The 26,783-nt window shown below is 41.3% G+C and overlaps 2 protein-coding genes across 19 annotated transcripts; one reads left to right on the top strand and one right to left on the bottom strand.

Moving 5' to 3' along the window:
- Positions 1-225: 225 nt before the first annotated feature.
- On the bottom strand, positions 226-8,422 carry SYCE3 (synaptonemal complex central element protein 3). Of its 7 annotated transcripts, none has more exons than XM_080551594.1 (4): positions 3,067-3,182; positions 1,827-1,948; positions 1,571-1,679; positions 226-596 (listed from the first exon to the last, which is right to left on the bottom strand). In XM_080551594.1, the coding sequence occupies exons 3-4, from the start codon at positions 1,677-1,679 to the stop codon at positions 427-429; spliced, it is 279 nt and encodes a 92-aa protein (XP_080407720.1). In that variant the 5' UTR covers positions 1,827-1,948; positions 3,067-3,182; the 3' UTR covers positions 226-426. The 7 variants fall into 7 exon arrangements, with proteins under 7 accessions (XP_080407720.1, XP_080407719.1, XP_080407718.1 ...); XM_080551593.1 differs by lacking the exon at positions 1,827-1,948 and adding an exon at positions 2,284-2,362 and having other exon boundaries at positions 3,067-3,107; XM_080551592.1 differs by lacking the exons at positions 1,827-1,948; positions 3,067-3,182 and adding exons at positions 2,284-2,362; positions 2,751-2,821.
- Positions 2,760-25,816, top strand: STYK1 (serine/threonine/tyrosine kinase 1). Of its 12 annotated transcripts, none has more exons than XM_080551475.1 (10): positions 2,760-2,879; positions 15,684-15,788; positions 16,750-16,893; positions 17,858-18,106; positions 18,342-18,523; positions 22,831-22,914; positions 23,171-23,379; positions 23,626-23,666; positions 23,941-24,037; positions 24,718-25,816. In XM_080551475.1, the coding sequence occupies exons 2-10, from the start codon at positions 15,722-15,724 to the stop codon at positions 24,920-24,922; spliced, it is 1,278 nt and encodes a 425-aa protein (XP_080407601.1). In that variant the 5' UTR covers positions 2,760-2,879; positions 15,684-15,721; the 3' UTR covers positions 24,923-25,816. The 12 variants fall into 12 exon arrangements, with proteins under 12 accessions (XP_080407601.1, XP_080407610.1, XP_080407609.1 ...); XM_080551484.1 differs by having other exon boundaries at positions 2,777-2,921; positions 15,679-15,788; XM_080551483.1 differs by having other exon boundaries at positions 2,781-2,921.
- The last annotated feature ends 967 nt before the right edge of the window (positions 25,817-26,783 follow it).

The raw sequence follows: 26,783 nt of genomic DNA, 5'->3' as shown, positions 1-26,783 counted from the left end.
ATTTGGGGAAAAAAAAAGTAATTCTTCAGTTTTCCTTGATAGGCATATGCTGGTGCAATGCAGTTGTCCGTTGTATACACTCTTTCTTGCCCCAACACATTTGTTCAGAGGTCAAACTATTCCATGTGTACATATTGACTATGAAGTGAGTGTGATCTTCCAGGAAGTAAGTTGTATATTCACATACACTATAAGGATGGCTGATGAATGCAATAAAAATAGACACATTGTTACCTTGTATATTCAACAATATTAATACATGTATGTATACTCATCAAAATATTTCCATAAATGTATACACGTAAGTATTTCTTAGTAAAATGAATGGCAATCTATTTTCCATGGTGTTTGTGAAACCTCCATGGCTGACAAAAAAAAAGACTGGAGAGATTTTCCAAGGTATGTAGCTCTGACAGTATGACTAATTTACTCCTTTTTTTGCTCTTCACCTTTAGATTCCCTTAGCACCTCTTGCCATCTTTTCTCCATCTCTTCTTTGCAATTCAGGAAGGCATCTTCCAGACGCCTCATGGAATTGGCCAGGTCTGGGTTGGTGCGCATTACTACCATGTCATATGCCATCCAGGTTGCCTGCACTTTAAACCAAAAGATATTACCAAGACAGGAATTTTGCTAAAAAAAAAAAAAAAAAAAAAGCAGTGGCTGATTCAATAAAAGAATAAAGGACATTCATTATTATCAGACCAGACTTTATGTATGTTTGGTGTTACTTTTTTATAAATGTCTCAAAATACTTCAGAATGGAAGTATACAGATGTAAAGTACAAAAAGGAGATGGACGCTTTTACCTAACGTTTACAACAAAAAGGGTAATTAAAAAAGGTGTAATAGACTTTTTTAAAATGAATGAATGAAACCCAAGAATTCTAGCTCCAGACCAGTAACAGTTAGGAGGCTCATGTTAGGTGAGGAAAAGAAAAGCCAAAGATCACAGCATGGAGATGGAAAAACGATTAAGAACAACCTAATTAGATCAGTTCTTAAATTTCATACCTTCCCTTTTGTTTTACCATAAATTGACTAGTTTTCTCAACAACATTCCTAAATCATCATTAATTACAAATAGTCTAATTATCAATTTCCATCTCTTTGTGTTAGCTGTACAGTTTCTGATAGAATTGTTGCAGAATATGAAGAGGAATATGCAGTCCTCTCCATACATAAGGGACTATGATTAAATTTGCAAAGTGTGTTCCAACAGGGTGATTGTCATGCATTGACTGGAGAGTTACTGTGTACTCCACCATTTTTCAAAATGAAATTTTCATTTTATGTTATCTATGTTTTAATCATTGTAAATTAAATGCCTTAATATTATTTCTGCTTTCAGTCACTACTCTGAACTAAGCATCATCTTAGTGTTAATGCCCAATTAGATTATTTGCACTCTTTCTCTCAGTTAAGAACGTTAGGGCATTTGCTGATGGCGATTTTTTTTCCAGCTACATTTCTATCACGAGGAAGTTCACAGCAATAAATATAAATAATGAATCTTCAATGTCTTCACTCTAGTAGACAAATCCATATTGTTCTTAACAAAGACCTTTACCTGTCATTTTTTCCATTTCCTCCAGAAGTTTCTCTAAGTCTCTGTTCAGGTCCTCTACCATCTTTACCACATTTTCATAATTTCTGTCCTGAGGTTCTGATCTGGCCATCTGCAAGGAAAGCAAGTATTTCATACTTTATTTTACTTTGAGGTGAGTTGATTTTAACAGTTGAGGGAAGACAATATTGGAACAAAAATCAATAATAAAAAATGTGTAAGTTTCTCAGTTTACATGTTAATTCATTAAGAATCTGACCTGGAAGTTACTGGTTATCAACTGTATGTCGCATGCTTCCTTCAATCCATTTTAAAATCAGCTTAAGTAGAAAGAATTACACTGAAATATGCTGTATTTGTGTGAGGTAAAGATTTTGGTATCTGTAATAACAAAGATTATTGTGTCAAAGAGATCATTAGAAAATTTTATTTTCCTGTTACAGTTGTCTTCAGAATATCTCCTCTAGATATTCTGACCTAATTTTCCAATGTGTTGTGAAATCTCCATTTATATTCAGCATTTCACATGTGTTTCTGGAGCCAGATAACTGCATATAGTAACTTCTGTAACCATATAAGCAGCTCAGTTGCAGGAAGCAACCTCAGCTTAACTTGGATGTAAATTTTCAGGAAGCAAAAAAAGTTTAGGGGCAAAACCAGAGAGACCCAGCTTCAGAAATTAAGTTTCAGAGCATTGGTATTAACCAAAAACGTACAGCCTGGCCTTTGATTGCCGTTTCTGAAAGCCACAGATGGATGGGGTGGAACTATGGAGGGAAGAGCTTCACTGCCGCACTGAGACATGCCACGCAGTACGCATAGGTTTTGTCAGGAAAAAAACAAAAAACAAACAAAAACACATAATTTATCTAACGCAATTAGGGGGTATCCATTCTGTGTTTTTTTTTTTATTGTGGATTGACGTTATGTGGCAGAAACGCACTGAGTTACAAGGGGCTTAAAGCGTTTTAACGGAACACCGAGCCTCACGAGGACGCCTCGCGGTGAAGGCTCTCAGCGCGCCCCCAGCTTTACCAGCTGCCCAGAACCCCGCAGTCTGGCACCAAACCGCCCACTCGCCCCCTGCCGTGCCACCCTGCAGCCGCGGCCCCAGCCCCGCAGCTCGGGGCCCGCCGCAGCCCCTCACGGAGCCGCCGGCCCCGCCTCGCCGCGGAGGCCTCACCCTCCCCGCTCCCCGCCGCCAGCGGGGCCCGCGCGACAGGGGCGGGCGGCAACGGGACACGAGAAAATGCCGTTCCGTCCTCCCCGCCCGCCCGCTCGCGGCTGCGGCGCCCCCGGGCTGAGCCACCCGGTAAATTTTGCGGTTCACGGAAACGAGCGCTGCGGCGGGGAGGTAGGCGGCCGAGGGAAAGGCCGGGGAAGGACACGGCTTTTTTTGGGGTGGGCGGCTGGCGCGGGGCGTCCCGCCCGCCTGCCCCTCCTGCCAGAGCGGCCACGGTCCGCGGCAGAGCCGGAGCCCCGCCGCCAAACGTAGTTACCGTTCCCCGGAGGCCGGAAGGCAGGAGGTAACCCCCCCTTCCCTGCTGCCGCCCGGCCCCGGCCTCCTGGGGGCCGCGGGCTCCTGCGGGGCTGGCTGCAGGGGGCCGGCGTGGCGGGTCCGAGGGCAGCCCCGGAGCCGGGCCCCGAGACCAGGGGCTGGGCGTCTGCGTGTCCTCCTGCAGGAAAGTCTGCCCGTCTCCCTGGTCTTTGCCTTCAGATAATAACAATAATGGAGCAAGTGTTTGCAGGGCTAGAAGTATGCCGGTTACTGAGACACGACGCGCAGTCTGCCAGGAGTTCGTAGGTAACAGTCCTGAGGTGGTGTATAGGGGGCAGAGAGTCGGGTCCCCTTGAACGGCTCGCACCCCAAATCGTGGCACAGACCAGAGCAGCGTGCAGACCTTCAGCTGTCTGGGCTGCCTTGTGCTTTTTCATCTGCACAACCTCAAGCTTCGTCCCGTTTTTAAGTGTTTGAGTATATTAAGGCTTTCATTGTGCATAAAACTTTTAGTCGTCTCTTGCTATCACCGTTTATTTCACTGCCAGCACAGTAAGCAGCTGGTTTGAAGGCTGGAATCCATCTTCAATGCAAACAAAAAGAGGCACAACACTTTTCACGGAAGCTGAGGACTTCGTCACGGAGCACTGTGTTGCTAAAAGTTTGCAGGGGTTTGAAGGCGGTTGGGCAAAATCCTTCAAGGCATAGGCAAGAAAAGGCCATATCTGGCTAAATAAATGCTTATACCAAAGGTGGCTGGAGGCAAGGGAAGGTGTTGTGAGAAACGTCATTTTATGTTGTTACGGTCTTTGGTTTCCCTCACACTGCTGGCTGTCTGAGGAACAGTGCTGGGCCGACGGCCCCCCGGTTTGAGGTGGCACAGGCATTTCAGTGTTTGGTAACCTCAGCTCCTGAGTTCTGTGCCGCTAAGCTGCCTCCCAGATGCTGCCTCCTGCTGTGTGTGCGTGTTTGCCTGTGGTTAGGAAGCTCTGGTATTGCTTTTTAATATATTGCTTCCTTACTCCATGAAAATCTGGGCAGCAAACATCGTCTATTTATACAATAATTAATGTATGCACGTAATTCCAATAGTTTAGTAATAGGTACCTTGCTAGTGCGTGATAATAAATGGGCTAAAATCCATTTCCAGTGGCACTGGCAGACAGGAACAGTATTTTTTCAACATTCCTTGGTTTGTCATTCTTCTTGACTGTCCTTTAGGACACAGCGATATGGTAGAGAGTGAATTACAGGTCAAAAAAGGTGTTATTAAATGGAAACATACTTTTATGTAACAGTGTTACATTAAGTGAACTTTTGTGATATACATACTTTTTAGTTCTTGTGAGGTCTCTATTGGCATCCTTGCCAGGGAAGAGCCGGCTTCTCTGCTTCTTTTTGTGTGAAGTGATGCGATTTATTCAATATGTAGACTGGGTGTTTTAGGTTATTATACCTCTGTTCAATGGCTTCCAAGTTTTGCCAAGAGGAGCTGTTGTATTCTCACTTGGAAATGTGAACAATGTAAAAATGCAGTGGCAAAAGAAATGGAACTTAGGAGGAAAATGTGTATATTTAGCAGAAAGAACGTAAGAAGCTGAAAGAGAAAAGGTAAAAGTAACTGAAGAATGTGCATGCCTATTGTGCTCAGGATGTTAGTTGCTAAGGTCAGGAGCACCAAGAAACTACACAAAGCTGAAGGGAATGCAAATGGTATGTGCTGCACCTAACTTCCAGTCTAACAGTTCATCAATTGATAACTACTGATTTGGGGATCCCAATGAGCTCTCGCTCTGGGAAATTATTTATTTGAAGAAGAGGAAAACGAGACTCTAGCTCAGATGCATGTTATCTAACTTCTGTCATTTGACAAAGATGTGAATTAGGAGCTAGGCTACCCTTTATACCTGTCATGTAGGGAGAGAGGATTTTGGTGCTTGACCTGCTTTACAGAAGTGCCTATGACCTTGTATTAACTATAACAGAGAATCTGTGGCAGCTATGCTCCTAACTTAGTTTTTCATCTCTGTCAAATGAATCCAAGCCTCTGGGCCTGGAAAATCTGCCGAAGAAGCCAAAGGGGAAAACTACTGTAACCTACTGAGCTTATGTACTTAGAGCATCTAACCATCCTTCAGGGTCTTTCCTGAGCATCTGGTTTGAGTAGGGAGGGCTGACCACCAAGGCAGAGACTGTAAAACTGCAAAGGAAATTTCCATTTAGATTCAAGAAGAGAGTTGGGAAAGGTACGGTCTAGTTTGGTTGGAAAGTGGGTGGAAAAGATTACTATTAGATGTGCCTCACCCTAAATAGTGTAAGTGCTGGCAAATTACTGGAACTTCAACTGGCTGATGAGGATTAATCCTTCGGTCATTTAGTTTTTATATGGAAGAGCTCTTTTTTTTCTCCTCATTTTTCTTCGTGTAATGCAGCTCCTCCTAGTCTTCATTCTTATGGAAATTTTAAATAACAAAAGCAGTAGGGATGAATTGAAAATCACACCATTTTCAAGAAGAATTGAGGCAAATGAATTGTTCTCAAGTCAGAATATCTTGTCATCATGAGAGGCAGAGCTCCTGAGGCAGAAGTGACTTGGGATAATGACGGGAATGTTTCTTTCGCTTCTAGATCATCTCTGCTTACCCTGCTCAGGGATTCCTACCCTGCTCAGGGGTGAATGGCTAGCTTGTAGAACCAAAGGAAGAGGTACTAAGCCTTTCAACCTCTGTGGGCTTCAGCTGATCAAAAGATCAGTCATGGTCCATCATCTATGGGTATGGTTTTCAAATCTTACAGGATGTGAAAGTAAACGTCAGAAAACTTACTGCCTCTAAGTTACTGCAGAAAAAAATGTGGATACCACAGCAAGATTAAACAAGAGGATCCCTTCATATGAAGCTTACTTCCTGGACCAGTGACAGTTTCTTGGAGTTTGCTGACTTTCTGGAAGTTGAACTACAAAATTAGCAGCCTGCTTAACAGTCTCATCACATAGGACAGAGACTGAATGGTTTGTGGCTGCATTGCCACTCAGTCTCAGAAGCATTTTGTTGAGGTTACTTAGCAGTTGTGTGTGGTTTGCATGGTTGCTGCATGTGGTAAAGAGGACGTTTTTGTTAGCAAGACTGACAGTCCATCACCTTTCAGTGCACTTAATCATACATAAGGAAAAAATTACATAAGGGAAAAAAACAGAAGGACATTTAAACAGGCAATGTTTTCTTTGTGGATGTGCACACAATAGAAGACTTGTAGCAGAAGTTTGCTTTTCACAGGACAATAAATGACTGCTGTCCCTTAACCAAACAGGGGGAGGGGGTTATGATCTGTGAGGAAGACTGTAGTTTAAAGTCTGAACTCTGAACTGTTAAAACATCTTCTCCAACCAGTCTGACTGGGATCCCAGCAGAAAGATTGACTGGAGAAACTAAAAGCAGCAGGGGTTGCTGCTTGTGCATATGCATACCTTGAATATTAACCCCATGCCTTTCCTACTCTTTATTTCTACAGGTGTGGGCTGTAGAAACTGTGAAAGAAAGAGCAAACGGAGAAAGACTATCAGTTATTATATTTTATTTATATTTAACATTACATTTGAATAAGTTCCCCCAGCTGCCCTTAGGGAAAGTGCCTGTGGAAAGCAACACATTTCAGTAGAGAGCACATTTAAATGAGGAACTATCCTTTGCAATGTAGCTGCTTCTTAATGAGGAGTGAGGTATAGATCCTCAGATCTTTTACATTTTCATGGAGAAAATACTGCTGACAGTCAAAGCAAGGTAGCACCAGAATAGGAGGAAAACAGAAACCAGAGCCTGAGCCTACAGTCTGCAGCTGCAGTGATCTTTGTAACTCAAGAAAATTTTCAGTCTAGAAGTTGTCTCTGCTGGTTTGTCGGGGTATGGAAGTCCACCTTACGTGACTATTTCACTAATATTATTTTGCTCACTTCTGCCAGGCTCTGTAGAGATCAAGCCATAAAGAGATCCACTCGTGAGTTTAACCATTCTGTATACCTAGAAAGTAAATGCCAGGTGGAACAATCTTCCCAGAGAGAAGTTTGGGAGGTACTGCTGTACGGATACATTGATATGCAGTCGCTCCTATGGATAAATTAACTATTGTGTTTCAGTATCTAAAGCTATTGCCTCTACCACGGCTAAAAATTTCCCAAAATGAATTTACACAGCACCAAAGTGTTAATAGGAATAAATCAGATTTGCTCAAACAGTTGTCAGAGATCATATGATTTTTTACTTTTCCAAAGCCACCAGTAGAGCGTAATGACTGTGCAATGAACTTTGTCTCTCGATGGTAGGTCTCATGTCGTTTCCTCATGTAATACAACTGCCTCCCACTTGTGTGAAGTAGGTAAGCAAATAATCTTCTACAGGCTCATATAGTCAGGAGTCAGGAATCTGAAACACAAGATGTTTTGGTGATAGCTGAGGGCAGTCTTTGAGCTGATAGGGGGAGCCTACAGCCCAGCAGCTGGGATTCAAATACACTGGTTGGTTGGGAAGAAAGTCCCCAGGGCAGAAATGCTGAGGAACTGAAATACAATGAAGTTGAACTGAAGGAACTAAGGAACTGAAATGCACCACATGGCTTCTCAGGACTGAGGGCACTAACAGAGCTGAACAGTGACTTCGTGGGCACGGTAACAAGACGAGGTTGCAGGGGTGTGTTCTAAAATATTAACAGGACTTATTGGGGAGATTAGGATGGATTTTGAAGGGGCTTTGTAAGTAAGAGTCGTTGTCAGGACTGTGTGGGAAGCTCCAAGCTGGGCTACTGAGAGGAAAGGGAAAGGGAAGAGCTGAACAGCAGAGATGGAAAATGCTGGAGAATGCATGGACAGCCTGAGCAGGAGGGATACAGGGAGCAAGCCTGAACGTGAAAAAAGCTTGCCTTGCAGCTATCTGTTTGAGTATTATTAATCTTTTCTCCCTTTGTTCATTTTCATGTTCTCTGCCAGGTTGTGTTCCTGCTAGAAAGCTTTCTCAGCATGTGGAGTTTTTTAGGGGGGTTGTCCAAATGTTCTGTTCTGAGAACCCATTTTATCTCTAAACACGAACCATTAGCCTGAAGTGTGCAGTTTCCGCTTGTTATGTTAGCCCGTCCCTCTCGATGGGTGCTTGCCTGCCCTTCGAGTTATGCTCGAAGGCCCCCGCCCAAGGAGTCTTTGCCTTGCCTGTGTCTGTCATCAGTGGGAGAGCAGCTGGCGTGTGCAAGCCAGGCAGACCCCTTTTACGAGCGTGCGCCTACCTGTCGGCGTGCGTGTTGGACTTAGGCTCGTGCGGTATCCCTGGGGAGACGGCCGAGAAAACCTCGAGGAGTGAAGAACTGAATCCGGGCAGGTCAGGGGCAGGAAAATCAGTGAGGAGGAACTTAGTCATAAGAATTACAACTGCACGAGGTAACCGTCAGCACTATCAGGAGTGGCCTCAGACAAACAGGGAGCTGGCAGCAGGCAAGTTCCAGGGAAAGAGCACTGCAGGGCAAGAGAAGTGGTGTGACTGAGGTAAGTGAGAGAAAACGCTGCTAGAAGACTAGCTGATGATTATTTAAATATTTGAAAAGACTCCTATTAACATAAACGTGACCTGAACTAGGATATAACTGCACTGTAAAATCTGTACATGTGTGTACATCTATGTGTGTGCTTACTGCTTGTACAGAAGTTACTTACACGTTCCTGTGGTAAAATCTTGTCATAATGGTATTGGGGTTTGAGAAAATAGAAGAGGTAATATCCTCTACACACAGGTTGATGAAAAAACTGAAATAATGAAATAACTTCTCGGTACGTTTTAAACAGGGAGAAAATAAGAAAGGAAATAAGTTCTGTTTAAAATCAGTCTCAGTTCACTGAAACAATGCAAGGCAATGCAGTGCCCATGTATGTAAATACGTTCAGTGCTCAGTTAAATAATACGTGCCTAGGTGTGGGTTCAGAATTGATTAGCATTTGATTTCTGTCACTACTGCTTGATTGTAAGGAAACTAAATAATCGTATGTGGTGCAGATATCTAGCTTTTTCTGTGTATTTACCTGTTTCCATCTATGTGCACACGCACATAAGCTACTTAAGCATAAAGACAATCTACATTAAATGCACCAACAAACAGCCAAAAGTTAAGGACTTGTGAAGCTAAAGTTGTGTGCATAACTTCAGCTAAATTTCCATATGGCTGTGTGTCTATGAAAGCAGGTTCACATTGTTTCTTAAGCCATTATGCAGCAACATAATATGCAGTATTTTTATCATGCAGTGTTTTTTACAAGAAGAGCTACATGTGTTTGTGGTCCTTTGAAAAACTCTCAACTCTTCCTATGTCCTGGTACAGCTTTTTCTGTCACAGTATTTCAGAATATCTGTATTAGGTTTGTGCTGGGGTTTGGGTACAGGCTAAGTGCTTGCAGCTACTACTACCAAAATCAGTCAGTCAAAAAGATGCAGCATGGCTGGTGCTTTCAAAAGTAGCCTGTGATTTTGGAACTACAAAAAAGAAAGTAATGGGTAAGTGTATGCTCATGAATCTGGCCTCTAGACTTTTCATATTCTTTCTCACTAAGGGCTTCAGGTTAATATATTTGTCACTTTTTTTTTTTTTAATTATTTTAACTTTTATTTTGCAGACTACCTATGAGGAATATTTTTTGTGGCCTTAATAAAGGGGAGTGTGATTAAGATGTATGTTAGTATTTCAGAAACTATAGAAGGGCTTGTCTGTATTAGAAAAAATATTTTTGTCTTAATCACCGTTCAGTTTCTGTACGATTTCACACTCCTATACTCAGGACTTCCTCATGCTGTACAAATAAATTCATTTTTTGTGAGATGATCTAAGTTTTGCTTAAACTTAGCACCATGAGATCTTGCATATCTCCACTGACGTGGTGCCAGTTTGGACTAATCTCATTAGGATAAAAGCACAACAGTGCAGAGTCCTCTTCACTCATATTTTTCAGTGCAATGTTGACTGCTGACTTTGCCCATTTTTTCTGCTCCCTTGAAAAGGAGCCAGGTTTGCCCGAAGTGATCCACCTGCCCAGATAGTAGCATGAACCTCATTATTTGCTTTTTTTTCCATGGTATATCTCTTCAGAAGTAGTCATCCTGATTTTCTTTAACTCCTTAATATGCTTCAGTAGCAGCTAGCCTAGATTTGATGTTCAGGTACTGCTTCTAATGTTGGACCAAGAGAAAATCTTGAGTCACTGCATGGGATTTTTTGAAATACTTTGTTTTCTTATAGGGTGTTACAGCTGCCACCTGACGCAAAAGTGAGTTGGAATACCGAATCTTGATAGCTGAGAAATTATGACACCAAGTGCAGTAAGCCACAGGGTATTATCAGTAATCCCTGTTCGGGACAGAAGTGAAGTGGCTCTGGTATGTTATGACCTGGACTGACCCGTCAGAATTTCCCATTCTACATGGCTGGAGATGCTGCTCAGACTAAGTAGCTCGGAGGTGCCTTATGGTGAGACGGCTCAGTGGGTCAGGGAAGCCTTGCAAAAATGTTGTGATCTGCCAGGCTGTTGGAAAAAGTCACTAAAGTCTTCTGAAGGCAGAAGGGACAGGACATGCAGTCTAACAGGTGCATAGCTTTTTGTAGACATAAAAGGCATCGAGTTGTTCAGTTTGAGACCTGTGGGAGCTGTTTTTTGTTTTGGATACTGCTTTTATGTAGAGTGGTGGAGACTGCTGGGAAGAAGTCTCTGTTTCTCTGTTTGCTTTTCTGTGGTATTTTTCTTCTCCCTCTCTCACATTCAGTGTGCACAGCTGCCTGGCTATCTGGAGCCCAGACACTGTGCTTTCACTGCCATTTTGGTTTCCAGTAGCTCCCTTCCTTTCCAGCTGCATGACCTGAGCAGCACGCTTGCACACATAACGTCTGTCATAGCCTTGACTGGTAGCAATGTTCAAAGGTCATATACAACAGAAAGAAAATAATAAAAGCAGTACAGAACTGGTGACTGGAAAAGCTTGAGTATAGATCTGCTGCTGCAAGGAATAAAATAGGAGGCATTATGGTTAAAGGATTTATTTTGTCTTTTATCAGTCAGGCTATTCAGTATGCTAGACTGAAGAGAGTAATTACTCAGCTGTTCCTTACCTACCTGCAGTCATATTATAGTTGGTCCTTATGATGAGTGCAAGAAAAACATTTGGAAGCATATTGTGATAATAAAGTGGTGTGCAATTATGCAAGTCAGGAAGTCTGATGAAATAAGTGCGTTAACTTCCACATCAGCTCATAGCACAGTTTAAACGGTTTAATGAAGATCTGAATTAATCTTAGCCTTTATTTTTATCATATTTAATTAATTTAGTCACCTGTTCCTTTAGCCAGAGTAGCTAATCAGTACACATGGATTTGTTTTAACAGTGGGAACTGACGTTGCAAGTTAGATACATTCACTGGCAAACTGTGTGCCATGAATACATACAGCATCTTATTTTCCTGAATGTGTCAGGTGCAGGCAGCAGCCAGTTTGTGTGCGCAGTTCTCAAGCCAGTTATTCCCATATATTCCATTGACACATAAGAGTTTATATTTCTGTTACTTCTCAGTCTTCACAGCAATGTCTGTCTCTTAGGCTTCATGACTTTTAGGTGCTGGCACTTAAATAAGCATAAATTGAGCCTGATGAAAAACGCAAGAGAAGATTATTTATTTTAGGGCAGATCACCTGCTCGATTCAGTTTACCACATTGCCATGTAAATTCTTGTGCTAGCACTATAGGGGCAGCATGAACATTGGAATGAGTGACAGGGAATGGAAAAATTTGTAGTAGGGCTTATGCTGGCATACAGTGCCTGTGGCTTGGTGCTGACCCAGGGAATGGTGTCATGGTACAGCTTTAGACAAAATAGTCATTCAATATTCTGGGTAGTGGAAGATCTGTTTTCCCTGTTCCTGCTTCTGGATGTATGCTCTTGCCACTTCTTTGAGCCTGTGTTGACACTTGTTAAATTGCTTGGTGAACTAGTACCACTCACAAAAATGGTAGGAAAGTACCGTGCCAAATATAGCAGTGAATTATTCTTGTCGGCATAGTGTTTTGAATCAGTTTACCATGTGATCAGTTGCACATCTGGGAGGAAAACAAGGTGTGGGAAGAGCGCAGAGAGGAGCGAGACACTCCACTGGTTTGGTAGTGGTGAACACTTAATTCAGGTCAGCTGCGTTCACAAAACCTTATTCGTATTAAGCATCAGGGCTTCCTGAACCTGTTTAAGCAACCCCCACAATTGCCATCTTTTAGCTACTTATTCCTGTGCTCATGTTGTTCTCCATCCTTTGTTTAAATCACCAGTGTGTCAGACCAGCTTGTCAAACAAACTTGGCTGAAGATAATACACCACCTTTTTCCCCGGTGCTCATCATGTTGGCAGATGTACACAGAGGAATTAGTAAGTGGTCAGTGTAAGACAGATATGGGGGCTAATTCACCTGGCACGGTCAACAAAGGAATGGCTGTGGAACTGCTGCTCCACATGCGGCTTGCCCAGTAGCCTCCTAGTAGCACTTTGCAAGCACCATTGACTGTGGGATAGATTCTGCTTAAGTATTGCTATGTATTTCTCACTGTCTAAGGGCAGCTACTTTTGCTATGTCTAGCTACCACAGTCTTGATTATGTGTTTAGCTTGGATGTGGGGCTTTGGATTCAAGTATTGGCCAAAGAAAGGCTTGATTGTTGTTGTTACAGTCCACATGGAGCCATGTTGTATCTGAACATGGTTAATAATGCATTGAGCATTACTCTTAAGGGCACTATCAGCAAAGCTATATTTCCCTTTGCCACAGCAAAAGCTCCCATGTCTCACCGGATCTTTTCAGTGAAACTCCTGTCCCCTCTTTCTGAGCCCTTATCAGGGGAACAGGTGCCTTTGCAAAACTCTTCTTTACAGAGAACTTCGCAGCCTCTTGTTGCTTTCATTCAGTTCCTTGTGTTGAGAAGCTTTGTTGAGAAAGCTAATTTGCATTCTGGTCAATGTATCAAGGGGAAGGTGTCTTTCAGGAAGTCTTCGGAGCCTGCAACTGCACAGAAACATATGGCTGTTACCTTGATCTTTGGCATTCTGAAGGAAGAGTAGCCTAGTACTGTGGTTGTTGCCTGTCACATTTTATTTTTATATTTCATTACCAATTAGTTTTCTTGTATAAGGTGTTCTCACATTGATGTGCTGCACAACAGGGCATCTGGTGAAAAAAGTGCATGTCGCAGGAAAAAAAGGAAATTCAAGGATTTGTGTAAACAACAAAAATCATGAGTTTCAACAGAAGGAGAAGGAAATCAGAATAACCTGAAAGTTTAGATAGGCTCAGGCAAGGAGAAGCAAATGCATTTTTGGAAGTAAACAATTAAGAGAAATGAAGATCCAAGAGTTCCAGCGAGTAGATTTTAGTATATGCAAAAGAGTTCTAAAAAAGTAGAATAACTAAACTGATATTTACTTGTGATTGCACAAATTGTCCAATACAAATTCTAAATTGAAATAATACAGGATATGTTTTCCAGGTGCTCATGATTGAAACAGCACTGGTCTTGGCACAACATAAGACATAGACAAGGGAAAATACAATTCCAATAAGGTGTAGGTTTTGAACCTCGTAACATATTTTTGTTCCCCATATCCTTGCTTGATGCTGGAAAATTGACTTCATATATTAAAATAAATATTTGAGCACTGTCTGTATGCTTTCTGCTCTGTGGTGAGAATGCACCTGTAAATTTAAAAATGTTAGTTCCACATAACCTCAATGGGTGCCTTACAGGTATACTGTAAAAAATGTTTATTAAATATATAAGAAGATCTGAGATCTGTGAGATGAGATCTGTGTATTTCTGAGTTAGCAGAACAGTCCACAAGAGTGCTAACTCAGGATGGAAGTGCAGGAACTGCAATGTTGTTAATGTTTGACCAGTAAGCCACAGAGCTAAGTACAAGAATTCATTTGTTCTTGTCGTGGAAAGTAGCACTGAGAAGCTTTTCAGAATTATATCACTAAGTGCAGCTTCTTTTTCTATTTCTCTGAGTTTTGGAAGAGGATAGAGTGTAAATGGACTTATCTACTCTGACTTTTACATTGGTAACACCAATGCGTCTCTGTAAGCAATAGCAACCAGTGGGAGTGCCAGTGCAATTAATGCACCAGTGATTTTATTTCTGGATCACATAGTTCTGCCTGGATATGGTTAGAAAATGCGGGTGCCACCCACTGACATTGCTAATGGGAGGTACCTAAGGTAGGTAGGAACCTTTTTTACAGAAACGGGAGCAGTATATACATGGTTGCTGCATCAAGGCTTTTTTTTGTGGATCTTTGTGACCGTATGAACATGTTTCTGCGTAAGTGCCAGCTGGTATGCACGTGCTTGTATGAGCCTGTGCATGCACCTTGTTTAAATATAAGCATGCATTTCTAATGAGCATCTGTACAAAGCAAAGCTGTTGACTAGTGGTAAGATAAAGCTTGGACTGTTTATGATTTAGATTATACAACATGATTGCTTGCTAATTGTCCTAAAGTCAGTTGTCCTGTGATGCCATTGTGTCTGTTCCCACTTGTCTTTTGTATCTGTGTATTTGTCTGAGAATGAAAGAAGCTAGGAATGTTCCTCTTAGGGTGATGCCTGTGTATTTGTGTGTAAGTATGTTCATGTGTTATAGTCAAGGTTGTTTGACTTTGCTTGCTTTCAGAGTTTACCTGAAAAGCTTGGTGTTATTTCTGTATCATTGATATAAGTCATTTTGTAGCCATGCTCTGGAAACAGGTGATTTTGCTAACATATTAAGAATCAAAGGAAATAAAAAATGAAGTAGACATTTTTCAATATCTTAAAATGCAGATATAATCTGTTTTCCTCTTTCCACTGCATCTTTTGTACAGCTGATAAAACATAAATTCATCCCTTAATTTTAAGCATGAGAACAAACTCTTTAATGTTTTATCTATCACCAAGTTCCATAAAGTCATGTTAGTATAAATAAGAATCCCGTATTACTATTAGCATTTGTTGTTGAGATTAATTGCCTTAAACCCATAGCAAAAAAAAAAAAAAAAAGTACTTCCAGGAAAAAAAAAGTCCCAACATCTTTAAAACATTCTAGATGATACTGTTCGTGAAGCTAAGTCTTCGGCAATAATATGAGTTGTGAAAAGAACTCTAGTCAAGCACAACAGACATTTTGTATTCATGCTTCTGATTTGTTCATTCATTATGGACCAGAAGATAAAAGACCAAGTCATTCTGGCATCTAAGAAGTGCTAGGCTCTTTAAATATGATTGAGTTAATGACTATGAATGTTTGTTCATATGACAACCTTCAGATCTGTGGGTACCAAATTGTTTGTGTAGCACTGTAGAAAAAACTTAATTTTAAATTTGCACTGATTGTACAGTCTACAGTTCATGGGATTTGATAGTAGATATCCTGTGTCGTTCTCTAAGCCCTGTCCCAGAAGTCCCTGTGCTGCTTCTTCGCACTACTACTGAACTTAAGGGGTGGAAATCTTCATGTTCTTTTCACTAATTGTTTCCTAAATCATCCTTCCTCCTGATAAATTTCATTAATATTCTTCATGTCAGTGCAGACGGCAGAGGTTGGAGGTTCACTTGCTTGTGATTGAACATGGCAGGGGACGTGAAAAGATTCACACGCATGCTACTGGAATGCAACAGCAATGACAAGCTCTGTGGTAAGATTCACAGATTCCTTTAGTATTTTTCATATGCTGAACTTTGCTGGCCAGCTTTGCTAAAAGGGGACCAAGCTCTTTCCCCTCCTCCACTTGCATCCCAGCCCAAACAGAAGGATTTGACTGAGTTTTCCCTGCATTGTCTCAAGGTGGAAACTGCTATAGGGATTCCATCCTTTATGGTGGGATTCATCTTACATAATTTTAGCTATCTTAGAGTATTTCTACATTGAATGAGTCATAAAGGTGAGGTTAAGACCTCATGACATAGTCAGTAAGATTATCTGCTTTTTTTCTAAGGACCAATTTTGTGAGATTTTGATTCCATCACTTTATGTAATCTTTGGAAACTGAAATGGTGCCTTGCCCCAGTGCAAAAATAGTACCACCCCCAAATCTGAGGATAAAAGAGAGTCGATCACCTGCAACATCCTTGTTAATTATAGTGTTTTTGGGTCAAATTCTAAATCAGGTGATCCCACCCTTTTTTCTTTAAAATGCTCCCTATAGTTTTAATGGAAGTCGTCGAACCTGCATAGCATTGCTATCTAGATTTGTGATAGCACGGCAATGTCCAGCCCTTCCCATATCCCTCCTATCCCTCTGCCAGGGCCAACTATGTTTCACTGGTAGGATATTTACACTCACAGCTACAGTTCCTCACCTCTGTATTAAGGCATCTAAATAAGTGACCTGAGGTGCAGGAGTCCCGATGGCTTCATGAGGTTTTAAATATTCAGCACCTTTGAGGAATAGGGTTGCAGCACTAAAAGTGTTCCGTTGTTATTCCAAGGAGCAGCAGGTGAATGCCCCCACATACCTTTACGGTTGAAGTTTACTGAAATGGTTCATTACTGCTATGTAATACAGAATTTGTGCACATCAGGTAATGCTGCACATAGTCCTTTTCAAAACAGCAATGCTTATGCCTTGGCTTCCCATTTTCTTTGTCTGCTTGTAGTTGTGCGTGAATATCAGACCGAAGTGATTGTTGTCCCAGCTCTCCTTGTGGGTTTTTTTGTCATCCTGCTAACCGTGATCCTTTGGCTCCATTGTCGAGGCTTGCGAACAAAGCGGGAGGAATCATCACCATCTGGACAACAAGGTAACCATCAGAGTTTCCAGAGGAAAGCGTGTTGGTTTCATTGGTCCTAAGTCAATCCCATTTCCTCATTGTTTGAGCCGTTAGGCAATAGTGTTTCTGAAGATCCCGAGTGGTATCCAGCAATCTAGTGAACGTAAGGAAAATTGGGGAACCCTCATTTACCCCACTTGTGGTAGCAATAATGGAATCTGTAGTACAGATGGTTCTCAACAAACCTGAACCAACATAGCGTACTGTGGTAACATCATGTGAGACCTGCAAAGTGTGCTTATGTAAGAGTCTTCATGGATGCTAATGCAGGGAGAGTTTCACAGAGGTATGACAGTCTTTTGGATGCAGATCACACCTAGTTAACTTGTTATATATATTGTCATTTAAGAAATTTAATTTCAAACTCCTGTATTCCACTTCCTATTGGGACAAAAGGAAATAGAATAGGGAGCGGTGAGAATGTGAAGAAAGGGTTGTCATTACCGCAAGCACATGCTGCTGTGTGGAAATGAAAGTCCAGTTCTGAACTGTTCTTGTTTCTGCACAGGAAAAAAGCATCTTCAGCCTAGTTTAAAGGAAATAATTGAAAACAAAGATAAGGCGTGTGTGGGAGCACCCTATGTGTGTCTCTCTCATAACAAACAGTAGGTGGTAATAAAAGAAAATGACAGTTGCTTCAGTACATGAGAATCAAATACAAATTGTGTCTTATCCAGAAAGAAAGTTTGTATAGTTAAATACAGTGCAGATCTCCAGACTCATTCTGCCTTTTCATCAAGTAGAGTGGGAGATAAAGATCTTGAACTCCTCAGGGGCTGGGGTAAGTATGATACACTAACATTTCTTTACTTCATCCTGATTTCCAAAAACAGTATGGAGCAAAAATCAAAAGACAGTAGGATGGGCATTGCCACCTACTGCAAGAGTTCATCCCTCTGTTTTTATGCATCACATATATATTTTTTTTTGTCAGTGAATGACAGGAACCAGCAGGAATCTAGCTCACCAGAGAACCACTATATACAGCTGAGTGAAACATCTGTGGAGAGCCTACTAAGTTCTGCATCCCTGACTCTGAAAGAACTGGAGATACCACGAGAAAAACTCTTACCAGGCACCTTCCAGGTGATAAAACATGGCCGCTATGGGAGCATCTACAGAGCAGAATTGGAAACTGGAAACCCCGGGAAGACTACGTCTGTCATACTGAAAGCCTTACAAGGTAAGGCACATGGCCAGAAAACGTATTGATACATATCTGTGTATCAAAGACATGATGTTGATCAGAACTTTGCAGTCGTTACTAGATAGAGCTGTGTTCAGTAACATGTTAGCTAGTCATAGTAGCATTTTAATTGGACCAAAGAAAACTGCAGTCATGTTTATTTTTAAGTTACTTGCCCTTTTCTTTGCTGCCTCCATGTGGTGCTAGACTGGGATTTCTTTGATTCTTTCAGATATGGCTGGTCCCCAGGAAGTAAAGGATTTCCTGGGAAGGATTAAATTCCATCAAAATCTTGGCCATCATGAGAACCTGGCTGAATTGGTTGGATGCTGTGTAGACCGGTTCCCACTTTATATGATCATGGAAGATGTATCTCTTGGTGACCTGTTGACATTTCTATGGACATGTCGGAAGGTGAGTCAAAAGAAGCGATGACAGCACATCTTCTTAAATTGCTTATGTGAATATCTATGTGTAAGTCGCGTAAGATTCTTGTAATCTCTCCATGCATCCATCTATATCAATCTAAACTATTTTCATCCCCCAAAGATGTTCTACAAAAGTCTAAACTGGTCTATAAGTAGTGTATTTCTGTACAGATGTGCTGTAGTTTGGAGAAGTTGACATATTTTGTAAGTAGGAGTCCTACTTTGCAGGCCATTGGAGTTCCTTGAAGCGTTAAACAGGCATTGGAAAGAGTGAGAATGAAACAGCTACTTGGATTTACAAAAGTTTTAAATGAAGTCCCATTCCAAAAGCTTTTAAAGAAACAGAGTACTCATGACAATAGGGAGAAGGTCCTTAAATGATAACTAATTGATGAAAAGACAAGAAACTGAGGATAGGAGTGAAAAGTAAGTACTTGCAGTGAAGAAGGGTCACCCATGAAGTTCTGCTGGGAAATGTGCAAGGACCTGGTGCTTTTCATTGTATGTGTCAATATCTTAGAAAATGGGTTGCGAAAGAGGTGGTGATGGTTGACAATGACAACAGCCAGTAAGGGCAAGGGCTAACCTTGAGCAGTTGCAGAAGAATGACTGTCCAATAAAGAGAAACAGATGAAATTCAGCATAGACAAAAATGAAATAATACAGAAGCATAAAAGCAGTCTTGGCTTCACATACATACTGATGTCCCATTGCTGACAAGAAATGTGAAAATCATGGGACTCATTCTATGAAAACATACACTCCCATGAAAATATCACCACAAGCCAAAAAAAGAGACTAAATATTAGGACATTTCTTCTCTAGACTTGCAATGCTCTGTGATTTCAATAGTGCAAGAGAGTCGCTGAGCAACCAGGCAATGCTCTGTGATGTCAGCACTCTCCCAGAGGCTGCTCTGGAGGTCCAGCTTGAATAAGACACTAAGCATGCTTTGTGAATGACAGAAATGGGAGATGTGCAACCCCTTGCTTTGATTTGTTTCCTATGCTTTTATTCAATATTTTAGAAATTTAGAAAGCAAGACAACAAAATCGATGGTGCTGTCTAAGCCTTTTACATCACACCCCTCTTAGAGTGCTTTTTCTGTAAAGGAAAGGTTTGATGTCTGGATGCAGGACTCAAATGCATACCAAGGAACTTTGCAGATGGAGAAGATGTGGACTCCTTGAGGGTGGAGAGGCCTTGCAGAGAGATCCTGACAAATTAGAGGGCTGGGCAGTCACCAACTGCATCAAGCTGAACAAGAGCAAGTGCCAGATCCTGCACCTGGGAAGGGACAGCGCTGGCTATACATACAGACTGTGTGACGAGAGGCTGAAGAGCAGCCCCATGGAAAGGGATCTGGGGCTTCTGCTTGACAGCAAATTGAATATGAGTCAACAGTGTGCCTTGGCAGCCAAAAGGGCCAACTGTACCCTGAGGTGCATCGAGCACAACATTGCTAGCTAATCAAAGGAAGTGACCTACTGTACTTTGTTGCCTGGTGCAGCCTCACCTCGAGCACTGTGTGCAATTTTGGGTGCCACAATAAAACAAAGACATAAAATTGTTAGAGAGTGTCCGAAGGAGGGCTAAGAAGATGATGAAGGTTCTAGAGGGTGTCGCGTTAAGGGGCGTAGTCGATTAACCGTTACGGGTCTGGTCGGATTCAAGGAACTGAACTATCACGGTCGTGGATTCACCAACAACATAGCACACCCTCACTCTAGCTGCGTTCAGTGAGAACTATCATGGCTAGGAACAATGCAATTAAGTGCAATTTATTACAGCAACAGCTACACAGGTTCTTTGGATTGCCGGTGATAAATTCACTGTCTGCAAAAGCAATCTAACATGCATGAAATACACAGGTACACAGCCTGGCTATTAACGTGTTAAAAGGCACAAAGACTCTAGAGATTCCTAAGTTTCTGCAGAGATACCTGGTATAGCCAAGTCTTCAAATCTTACCCTACGGTGTCCCAATGGAGGGGGGAAGAGAGGCTCAGTCCGTTGACTGATGTCAGAAGGTATCCTTCCTGATGGTATCTTCCCTAATATCCCCTTTCTCTTAAGCCAATTTATATTATTTTCTATCCCTTAGGTGGAACTTGAGTGACTCTAGTCAAGCATATCTTGGTTATGACTGGTAAAAAGTTTTCTTGCTTTCGTTTAAAGGTATAGGCTCTGAGAAATTCAGAGAGTGTGCTCAGTGAGGGGTGGTTGCACCTTGGAGGTGGGTAGCTTTTGGGATGGAGGTGTGTTTTGGTATTATAATGATATTATAATGAGCAAAAGTTCACTAGAGCACAGCATTTTGTCAAAAACATGACAGGTCGTTGTCTCAGGGTAGCAAATGTGCAATTTATTGGTCTCAGTGTGCACAAGAACAATCGAGTTCCCATCTTGCCACAGAGCCTAGCCGCGGTGTCTCCACTCTGCTCTACGCTCCGTACTGTGCCTTAGAGTCAGCACACCAGGTTCCCCTAGTGCAATAGCATCTAAGGTTGGAAGCCTAGGGAACGCTTAGGTAGGCAGCTACACTCCACCCTGAAAGCTTCTTCAATGCTATACATTTTCTTTAAAATGTGAATATTAGTTTAATTTTTGTAGTTACTTTACTCCACAGAGGGCAAGACATACGAGGAGCAGTTGAAGTCACTTGGTTTGTTCAGCCTAGAGAAGAAGAGACTGGGAGAAGGCCTCATGGTGGCCTGCAGCTTCCTCACGAGGGGAGCGGAGGGGCAGGCACTGAGCTCTGAAGACAGCAACAGGACCTGAGGGAATGGTATGGAGCTGCAATGGGAGGTTCAGTTTAGACATCAGGAAAGGTTGTTCACTGAGAGAGTGGTTTTGCACTGGAAGAGGTTCCCCACGGAAGTGGTCACAGCACCAAGCCTGTCAGAGTTCAAGAAGCATTTGTTCAACACTCCCAGATGTATGGTTTGATTTTTGTGTGGCCTTAGGTGGAGCCAGGACTTGGACTTGATCCCTTCCAACTCAAGATATTCTGTGACTTAGTAAGAGAGGAGTAGAAACAAAACACTTCTATGTTATTGTAGAAATCTGTCATTCTCCCACCTCAAGAGCACTAAATTCAGAGGGATTGCTTTTTGTCTTGTTCAGCAGAAAGACAAGATGGTAACAAATAAAGTTAATAAGTGCCATGGTCAAAACAAACAAGTGTATATGATTTTTCAGAAAGTAGGGATTTGACTAATGGAATTCCTTTCCACCAACTAGTGTGGATACTTAAGCTTTACAAATTGGTTCAAGACAAGACTGAATAAATTCACTGAAGATAACCTGTTAAAGTTTACTGAACATATTGAAACCATAGCCATCTTGGGAAGTCTTCAGATTGAAAATTGTCGGGGGTGGAAAACTGCTCAAGAAAAGCGACATATGCTTACTTTGTTCTCTCTCTCTTATTTGGGTATCCAACTAGGGTTAGTGTTACAGACAGGGGAGTAAGAGAGATGGACTGTTAGTCTCATCACAGATATTCATTTGTGTGTTACAGACATGCTTTTCTACTTGTCAGTCTAATTTGTAGTATTTCATTCACTCATATATATTTCATTCATATGTATTTGTCATTCTTTACTGGTATTCTGCCAATTTTGTCTAACCTATTCATCTCTTCTCTATACTCCGGTTTACTCATCAGTCTCTAGTGTGCTTATCTTACCAGCATACCGTATATCCATCCTTGTACCCTTATCTTTCAGCCGATTTACAGTCAATATATGAAATTAGTTGAGGGAGCATAAGATTATAAAATATTCATTTTATTAGATTAAAAGGAAACAAGAGGGCTAGAATACCTGTCCTATGAAGAAAGGCTGAGAGAGCTGGGGATGTTGAGCCTGGAGAAGAGAAGGCTCCAGGGAGACCTCATTGAGGCTTTCAGTACTTAAAGAGGGCTTATAAAAAAGATGGAGAAGGACTCTTTTCTCAGGTAGATAATGATAGGAGAAGGGGGAATGGTCTTAAATGGAAAGAGGATAGATTTAGACTAGATATTAGGAGGAAATTCTTCACTGTAAGTATAGTGAGGCACTGGAACAGGTTGCCCAGAGAGGTTGTGGATGCCCCATCCCTGAAAGTGTTCAAGGCCAGGCTGGATGGGGCCTTGGCCAAACTGATCTAGTGGGTGGCATCCCTGCCAGTGGCAGGGGGGTTGGAGTTAGGTGATCTTTAAGGTCCCTTCCAAGCCAAGCGACTCTATGATTCTGTGAAGTTTTTCAGTACCCTCCAGCTATGATCCAAGATCTGCTCTTTTATCTCTAGGATGTAATGACAATGAATGGTATCCTCTATGACCTCACTGAGAGGCAAGTATATGAAGTTGGACAGCAAGTTGCAGCAGCTCTGGTAAGTCTGCTCACATTTGCTGCATTTTTTGCTTCCTGCTTGATCGCAACACAAGTCTGCATGGTGGCTTAAGTTTTCTTAGCCTAAGCTGTGAGGATGTAGTTTGTTAAAGCTGAGCCAAATATGCTTGCATCGTTTTGGTAAGCATACACCTCTGTTCTGCACTGTGGAAGATGGGTGCAAACTCAGTAAAAATTTCTGTCTATTAGAATTCCTTTTAAAATGATGAAAGTCTCTTCCTCTTCTAACTTTTTAGGCGTACCTTGAACAGAAGAAATTGTTCCATGGTGACATTGCTGCCAGGAATGTCCTCCTTCAGAACAGCTTCACTGCCAAGCTGTGTGGTTTGGGGCTGGCCTATGAAGCTCACGCATACGGTGCCAGCTCAGTCACAGGGATGGTACCAGTAAAGTGGCAGGCACCAGAGCGGCTCCTGAAGAAACCCCCTAGCATTAAGGCAGACATGTATGATTTTATTTTTGGACTATACATTAATCTGTCGGTGAGACCTGTCTCTTTCACTTCTTCATGTATCATTTCATGTCCTGAAGTTCACAGTAAGGCATACCTATTCTCAGTGCGATGCTCTGCTTTACATCTCATACCTTCTCTTCTCATTTCTGCAGGTTATGCCTAGTCATTTGTATATGTTTAAGCTAGCTAGCTAGCTAGAATGGAAACTTAACACTGCTTTGTTTTCTTTTCTTGCAGCTGGTCTTTTGGAATTCTATTGTATGAAATGATTACATTAGGTAAGAAGATTTGATAATAATTAAAAAAAATAAAGAAGGAAGTGACAAATTAACAAATTCCAAAATCTCAATTTAAGAATGCAAAGTTGGGGCATTTAACTATGCATCCTGTTTTTTTCCATCTAGCAGAGTCTCGACAGTTGCTTTTAGGCTTTCTCTCAGTGTGAATTGTGATAGGAAATGAATGGATTTTGGTAGGAAATGAAGACATTCTTACACAGAAGCTGCTACCTTTATCTCATAGTTTTCTGCTGTTACTCCTTTACCCTTCCAGGTGCTCCACCATATCCTGAGGTACCACCTTCTGACATCTTGCCATACCTGCAGAGACGGAACATTATGAAACAGCCTTCAAGCTGCCAGCAAGCCATGTAAGCCACTTGCTTTATGGATAATTGAAAGTGAGATTTGCAGAGATAGATGGAAGTGGAACACAGAAAGCTGGATCTTAACAAAGATCTCTAAGTCTAGACTGTACAAAATAGAAACCTGATAGTTGAGGAGACTTGTTCTTATGCCCGCCACGTCTTACTGAAACCTTGACTGCCAAAAACTCTCTTCCTGCTTTTGAAAATTGCTCTTGTTTCTGTTTCTTTCTCTGCCCTTGAATTTCGTTGCTCCACTGCTTCCATGCAAGGCATAGGGCTATTCTAGAGTAGTCATTCTCCTGTAAATCTCCAAAATGATCTAAACATCCACAGGGGAGATCTGAGGCATTATACTTCGTCTCGTGAAGACTTTTTTTTTTTTAAAATATTCATAGGCTTTTGTATCTATAAGAATCTCAGTTACTGTTTCAAAAGGTAATGCCAAATGTAATCTTTTCCCCTTTTCCCATACTCACAACTGACAACCTGGCAAAAAACTGCAAGTCTGCCTTTGTCCTCACACGTTATTATCTGGTTGCAAATTTCACTGAAAGGACTTTCTATGAAGCAGAAAAAGTGGAAGCCTCTAGACTTTCTAAGTATGAGATGTAAAGTAAGTTTTGTAAAGTAAAATTTGGTGTTGGTGCTTTTCATTCCCAGCTCCTCTCTTCTTCATCTTACAGGTACAACATCATGAAGTCCTGCTGGCAGTGGAATGCAACTGATAGGCCTTCTCCTGTGGACCTGATCCAGTTGCTACAGAAAGCTGTAAAGACCAGCAATGACCATGCAGTACTGCAGGTGCCTGAGCTAGTGGTGCCTGAACTCTATGCTAGTGTTGCTGGTGTTGCAGTAGACAGCCTAGTGAGTGAATACACTGTACTCTGAAGGACCCTTTCCCATATTGGTAAAGGAGTCATCTCTGAATTTGCCCTTTCTAGACAGTTTGCAAGCTCAGAATGAGGTGTGTATATTGTGAGGGATCTCTTTGTTTTTCAGTCACAATATATTTCAGATCTCTCCTCCACACCTGAAACAACGAACTAGTAGTGGTAGTAATATTAAATCACCTTGTTGATACCACTTTGATAGTGGTCATTTGGAAGCAAAGCAGATCTAGGAAGCTGTAGCAAATGGAATGACAAATTTCAGTTGAAGGATATTTTGGGAAATATATCCTCATCTTGCTGTCCCGTGAAACTGCATCATTTAGAATACGTTTCTGAGTTGTATTCAGAAGAGCAGGTGTCCTGGGGAATATGGTATGGGGCACAATCCTATTAGAAAAAGTGGACTGAGTAGGTAACGTAAATGGGTAGTTTTCTGTCCATTACTTACACATTCTCCAAGGACCTATTCAAGTTAGTTGCATTCTTGCCTGTTAAGTGTTCAATAAATGTCTCATAAATGGATAATGTTAAGTGTCCAATAAACGGATAATTTCAGAACAAGCTGAAGACTTGCAGCATCCTACAAAGCCAAAACTAGGTTTGTTAGCCACATAGGATGCATGGCTGGAAGAAAAAAAAAGAAAAAGAAAAAAGGTTATGTGAAAAAAAGCTAATCAATGGCTCTTCTGAAGGGGAGTATGCATCCTGCAGGAAATGTTCAACCGTTAGTAGTACATCAGTATGGGGATAGTTATATACTAAGAATATATAGCTGTACAAAAGAGCTTAGGTTCTTTTTTTCCATCAAAATTTATTAATCCTCCCAAGACAATGTAATTGAAGTTTTCTCCTCTAAATGTAAAATAATATGAATAAAATGTTTGTCTGTTTATTTGTTTGTTTTTTTCCCTGTATGGTGTAGGCTTTTAACAAAACTGTTTACTTCCAGAAATAAAGGTAACTTTGGTTTATAATGTACATACATCACCACTATATACTGGAATATTGCAAACTCCATTAAGGAGTTGCTCAGTTAGCTTTCTCGCTTGAGGAATTGAAACATCTTATTTTTTTAAAATGCTAAAACATGCTAAAAAATGTACAATAATATTCTCTTCTCTATCCCTCATTTGAGAAGAGGGTTAACACTACCTGGTAAACGTAGGTTAAACTCACAATTACCAGTCAGTTGATATTATTTTTCATGTGTGAATAAACTATTCATTAAAAAACATTTGCTTGGCTCAAACCTCCCACACAAGAATAGGATACTCTCACAGGTTTTGCCAGCGAAAAGTGTGTGTATTGCGGGTACGTAATACAATCTCAGAACCTTGAACAGCATACATAGTACTGGTGCAGACCTAATGAATAATGCACAGTTGTTCAGAGGGAGCTTTGTTAAATGGAGAGATAAATGTGACAAATGCATCACTGTTCTTAAGCTCCCTGTCTTGTTACATCACAAAAAGCAATGTTCTGGTTTACACGAAACCTCATACTTAATCAAAACTTTGATCAAGGGAATCCATGGGAATTCAGGATGATGAGCAGCTTACAGCGTCTAAGAAAAGATCTGCTTTAGTTTCATCTGAGAGCAAATCTGTGCCAAGGCACTGTTTATGAATCTGTCCACAGAAACACGTATTTCTGATATATATTAAAGTCTAAAATCATTTACCTTTCATTAAAGTGGCTTGAGTCTCAGCATGTGCATTCTTAAGATGATTTGACAGCCTTTTCCCCAGGTTAGTTCATACAGGTTTGGAAGTGACTGAATCTAAATCTGATTGAGTTTTATAGGGGCATAGATGAATTACACATGTGTAGATGCCCTACAGTTCATGATAATTAAAATA

This window comes from Anser brachyrhynchus (genome assembly GCF_964034855.1).
Source record: "Anser brachyrhynchus genome assembly, chromosome: 1".
In the NCBI taxonomy this organism is placed as follows: Eukaryota; Metazoa; Chordata; class Aves; order Anseriformes; family Anatidae; genus Anser; species Anser brachyrhynchus.
Note: the sequence above shows the minus strand (reverse complement) of the source record. Positions and strands in the feature narration are given on the sequence as shown.